This window comes from Notolepis coatsorum, assembly GCF_963971535.1.
Source record: "Notolepis coatsorum genome assembly, chromosome: 13".
Taxonomy (NCBI): Eukaryota; Metazoa; Chordata; class Actinopteri; order Aulopiformes; family Paralepididae; genus Notolepis; species Notolepis coatsorum.
In genome coordinates this window covers 416,453-422,452 of record NC_140177.1, presented here as the reverse complement: position 1 = coordinate 422,452, position 6,000 = coordinate 416,453, and the positions used below count along the sequence as shown (strand labels likewise).

Here is a 6,000-nt window from a genome sequence, read left to right as displayed (position 1 = left end):
TAGAAGCTACAAACCTTCAAACGAGTCCGTCCTACGATCCACATGCATGCTGTTACACAGTATAATACATTTTCTGCATTTATTTCTGACGAGACAATCCTTTTGGTATGGACATTTATCACAACATGACATTCGTTTACACACAGGAAAGAGAATGTGCATGTACTTATCTTAAATCTTTTTTTGAAAAAATTTTATGGCATTTTCTGCTTTATTGTGGATAGGACAGTTTGGAAATTGGGAGAGAGAAAGAGATTCGAACCCAGGACGCTGCAGTTACGCTGAGCGTATGTACGTGGTGCGCCACCGGGGCGCCCCGACTTGTCAACATTTGTCATTTCTTCCTCAAGGTATTGTGATTCTTAAAGACATGTATACATCTGGACATGCCCAAAGTGGTGACTGCCATCTCTAAGCATGTTCATTCAAATCTAACTCATGAGTAGAATTTTGCAAGAACAGGGACACAGTGGGTTAAATTATTTTCATGATCTCAGATTTATGCCTAGGTCCACGGTAGAGCATTAGCCTACTGCAAACACACAACACATCAAATCATACAATAACAAATACAAACAGCTCCAACAGACATATATACACAGTCCTCCAATTCATTATGTACACTTGTGCATGAATATTTGGACAATTCTGTCTCTGTACACCACCACATTGTCTCTGTACACCACCACATTGTCTCTGTACACCACCACAATGTCTCTGTACACCACCACAATGTCTCTGTACACCACCACAATGTCTCTGTACACCACCACAATGTCTCTGTACACCACCACAATGTCTGGTTTTCTAAAGGAAAACCCACCCTGAAACTGAATTAAAACGGTTAGGATTTTGGACAGTTCGGTCTAAAAAGGAACAAGATTGATTTTGTTGTCCGGTATCTCTTTAGTTTTGGGGTCAGTTATTCACCTTAAAGGACTAGGAGTCACATAGAGATAAAGGCTGGGGTCAGTTATGTGTGGACTTACAAAAAGAAAAAATCACAAATGTACATATTCAAAGTAAGCTCACACACAAAATCCCAACTCAATTATCGAAAAAAGGAATAGGCTGAAGCACATGCTTATTTTTTGCCTATCCATTACAATTCTTAAAAACTAAATATATTTTAATATTAAAAAACCTTAAAATATGGTGCAAGATAAGAAAAAAAGAAGATGTTTTAGTCAAAACTGTACTCCTGAATTATTTCACTTTTTAAGGCTTTTTTAAATCTCCCCTGAGAAGTACACAACTTCAAGCCGTCACTAAACAAAAAAGACTAAATCGAAATTAAACAAAAAAGACTAAAACTAAAATGCTCAGACCTGTAGTTGACTAAAACTTGACTAAATGGAAAATAGATAAAGGTGACTAGATATGATGAAAAAGAAAAAGAGCATTTGAGACATGACTAAGACTAAAAATTTAAAATAGCTGAAGAAATGAACACAGCCTATACAGATAAAGGCTGGGTCAGTTATTCACCTTAAAAGATACAACATAAAGAATTCTGCCTCGTAGGCTTTCCAAAGAATCGCAAAACAGACCCCCAAAAAAGAACATATTGGAAGGTTTAAGAGCAAATTCATTCAACATCAGAGTGGTACAACACTCGGCAGCTAGGTTCCTTACCGGCACCAAAAAGAGAGAACACATTTCACCAGTTCTAGCCTCCCTACACTGGCTCCCAGTCCCACTTAGAATAGATTTCAAAATCCTCCTCCTGACCTTTAAAGCCCAACATCCAGGTTAAACCCTACTGATCAATTATGGGTAGTTTACATCATTGGTATATAATTTCATTATTTATTTATTTCCATTTGACACCGGAAATGTCACTCCGAAAGAGTTAAAAAGGTCCATGCACGAATAACATGCACGCGCGAATCAAAAAAGCGTATCAAACGCCGACGTCACAACAGGTGCATATTAATGAGCCGAATCTAAAAGCTTATCAGACGCTAGCACGGCCGTGACATCACTTCAGGAAACGTATGCCATATGCCCGTCCGGGTCATAGTACTACTCGATATATGACGCTGGCTAACGTTAGCATTATGTCTACTGTCGTGAACCATTTGAGATCGGGGTATGTAGAGGAGTTTGGGGAACGAGTAAAACGTCGCTGCATGTTGATCAATGGTGGCCCACTCGGTGCATCACAGTGGGCTACTATTGTGCTAACAACGTGCCGCGGCATCCGGCTTGTCGGCCGGCATGAGTGCTCGATTTGGGGTGGTTCTCTCCTCTTTGTGTGCCCCCGTTCTCGCGGGTGTCCTGCCGGGGAGCTTGTGGACGCGACAACAGCGGGGGCCGTAGGGTGTTTGAGCCTGTAGCGTTAGTTAGCTCATAGCTATCGTGTACCACTAGCGTTACGGCGGGCTCGAGCACCCTACGGCTGCCGCCGTTGTCGCGTCCATGGGCTCCCCGGCAGGGTACCCGTGGGGACGGGGGTGTACAGAGAGGAGAGAACCATTTTGTGTCGGGCGTTCATGCCGGCCAGCGAGCCGGACGTCGGGATATGTTGTTAGCACAATAGCTACCAAGCTAAGCTATGTTAGTGTAACGGGTGTAAAACTCACTCCCCAGAGGCATCCAAACTGAGCGCTTAGAAGGGAATTCCTTTCTTGGCGCAACGGTTTGTGATGTCGCCCGCAGTGCGGACGCCTGGGGTTCGACTCCCACTCAAGGCATGGTCGAATTCGTGGCAGGGGCGAGTTGCCTCTGTTACACTGGTGCCGTAGACCCGGATGCCTTGGGTGGTGTGAGTTTAGGGGGGGTGAGTGTAACGGGTGTAAAACTCACTCCCCAGAGGCATCCAAACTGAGCGCTTAGAAGGGAATTCCTTTCTTGGCGCAACGGTTTGTGATGTCGCCCGCAGTGCGGACGCCTGGGGTTCGACTCCCACTCAAGGCATGGTCGAATTCGTGGCAGGGGCGAGTTGCCTCTGTTACATTAGCTTCTAACGGTGTATACACAATATGTACAACGACACAATGATTTACATTATTACAAATATGGTAACGTGGTTGTGGCTTTTACAAATAGTGGTTAGCTTTAGAGATGGATGGCTATGATCACGGAGCAATAGTGTTGTTAGGTGAAACAGATACATTTTCATTCGGCTAGTAGTAGCAAGGCTCTCTGCCTGCAGTGCCTGCCACTAGCTGTGTGTGACTTTCTGAGCCCCCTGGTGAGCCCCCTGGTGCCCTGCACCTGTTGTGACGACATCATTTCGATTACACGCGCACGTTATGAACCATTGATTAAAATATCCACGTGCGTGGTGATTGTGTTGGGCAGACAAAATGTTTGATAAAAACGCTAAAACTGGGTCAATTTCAATACTTTTTCACCCTTCTTCATGAAAGTCACCGTTGGCCTAGTCCACATTGTTTATTGAACAAAAATACAACATGAAGGTTGGCCTTTAAGGTACTATCGGGTGCAGCACCCCTATTCATCACAGAGCTCATCACCCCCTACTCAGCACCTAGGTCACTAAGATCATCCAACCAGGCTCGGCGGGTGTGTGTGTGTCCCCCCCCCCCCCCCCCCCCGCACCAGACTCAAAAAGAGAGGCAATCGCTCTTTCAAGGCCGTGGCCCCTAAGCTGTGGAACCAGCTACCCCTGGAGATCCGATCTGCCCCCTCGCTGGAGACATTTAAGGCCTGACTAAAAACCCACTTTTACTCCCTAGCCTTCAATAAACCCTGATTTTCCCACACCCTAACTCACACACTCCCATGCAATTTTATCCTGCCCCCTCCCCATTGTATCTCTTCTTGTGCTCCTCTGTCCCCTGTGTGCTATACTGTACTTTGTGCTCCCCTATCCGTGTGTTGGCCTACCGTTGTCCTATTCTCTGAATGTACCGTCTTGTCCTGCTGTGCCTTTTTGTATTTTATATTATGACATTTTATGCTTTGATTGTACAGCACTTTGGTTGGCTCTTGAGTTCTTAAACGTGCTTTATAAATAAATGACTTGACTTCGTCCTTATTCACTTCTCTTTCTGTAATTGAAAGAAATGTATAGTTATCAATATACAATAGTTCAATACAGACAATGAGTAAACAAGAGTACGATTTGCGAAAACCGCATTTGCAATAAAAATGTGAATGGATGAAAACAGTACAATTACCTTCTCTTGTTTGTCAGCATGATCTGAGGATGTGTAGAACCGTGTAAAGATCAATACAAGAGTTAGATCAACCTAAGCATTAAAGGGACATGCATCATTCATCACCTTTTTATATTATTATCAGATTAGATTAGATTCAAATGTATTGTCATCGTGTAGCACAAGCACAGTACAACAAAAATAAGTTTGGCATCCAACCAGAGTGCAAATGTAACAGTAAAGTGCAATAATAATATACAATGTAGGTGATTAAACTGGATATTCTCCCTTTCTGTGTGTGTGTGTGCGTTTTGGAAAGACCAGATGAAGTCAGACGAGTATATTATATTGATAGTAAATTTACTGAGGATGGACAGATAATGTTGATATTTAAAACATAAAAAATACAATACATAATAATTATAAATGTATTCATGATAATCATGCAACATAAAACAATTGTAGGAATGGTTTGGGAGAGGAAGGGGTTTTAGGTTGTGTGTTGTGAGTTCCAAGAAAAAATGTCATAAAGTTTAAAGCTCAATATATCAACACGTGGCACTTTACAGTGAACAGGAGGTCTATTTGTATTAAAAAACAATAGATTGTTTTTCATTTAAATGTCTGGAAGAGCTCAAAAATAAAAATGTCAAATGACATTTCCGTTGCCTTTTTTTAGTTGATCTAAATCAGGGGTCAGCAACCTTTTTGACATGAAGTGCCTGTTTGAAATATAGTTGTAACTAGAGTGCCTCAACAATATTCCATGCATCGTAAAAAACATTTCTCATAATCAGGTATTTTTAATGATAATTTTTACATTATTACATCATTATTGTTATTGTTATTATTAACAATATTATTATGATGGTTGTATCAACCCTAAATCTGAGTTGGGGCGGGGGTGCAATGCAGACAAACAGTTTTGCTTTACTGAGCTCCGTTATCTGGGGGCTGTAGTTGGTCACTTTAAGCTGCACACCGGAGCATATTTTAATCCAGCTGTTTGCTGTTCTGATATTTTCTGACATTTCGTTGATGCGTCGCTCTACACTTCAAGCTGACATGGGGATATCTTTTATCCTTGATTTGATTGTCTCTTTGTTTGGCAAGCCTTCAAACAAAACATCTGAGCTACAGAGAAAAGCCTCCTTGATATACTCGACTTAAAAAAAATAACCTGTGGGAGGATTTCAACAAGATAAATGCGACAACAGTGCAAAATATTTCACTATAATATTTCAAAGCAAAAAAAAGAAAAGATTTTTTTTTAAATTTCTTTAAAAAATGTTAATGCTGCCCCCTGTGCCAATGAAAATGCCCCCGCGTGCCTATGCAGGCACGCGTGCCTAGGGTTGCCTACCCCTGATCTAAATGTTACTGATTGTGTTAAATGGGTATATATAATATCGTCTCATATCAATCGCAGGCACATGAATCTAATCGTATCGTATCGTGGCAGACTTTGTGATATCGGCAAATATCGCATCGTTGTCCAAAGAATCGATATCGTATCGTGATGAAACTGGTGATTCCCTCCCCTAGGTATTGAGCTCATTCGCCAGGGAGATATCATTGTTCAGCTTGGGGGAGGTGCCTTTGTAATCTGTCATCGTTTTGAGGCCCTGCCACATACCTCTGGAATCAGCCTGTTCAAATTGAAGTTCCACCATATCCCTGTATCGCCGTTTTGCCTCTATTACTGTCCTCCTTACGTTGCATCTCGCCACCTTGTGCTCGTTCATGTTGCCTGTCACAAGCCCAGCGTTGTAGGCTGAGGTGCGCGCTTTCAGAGCCTCACGGACAGGCACGCGGGAACTATAAAACGGCAGGGGGTGCTGGGGGGTCGCCAGATAAAAAAAAACGTTTTTTT

General features: G+C 42.3%; 1 protein-coding gene across 1 annotated transcript in view; it reads right to left on the bottom strand.

Moving 5' to 3' along the window:
- Positions 1–3,612: 3,612 nt before the first annotated feature.
- tapbp.1 (TAP binding protein (tapasin), tandem duplicate 1) overlaps positions 3,613–6,000 on the bottom strand; it is a gene marked incomplete at its 5' end in the record, with an annotated part of 45,281 nt that continues 42,893 nt past the window's right edge. Inside the window, 2 exon segments of the mRNA XM_084327041.1 lie at positions 3,613–4,019; positions 4,149–4,171. Of these exon segments, the coding sequence (XP_084183167.1) occupies positions 4,008–4,019; positions 4,149–4,171 (35 nt within the window). The 3' untranslated portion in view covers positions 3,613–4,007.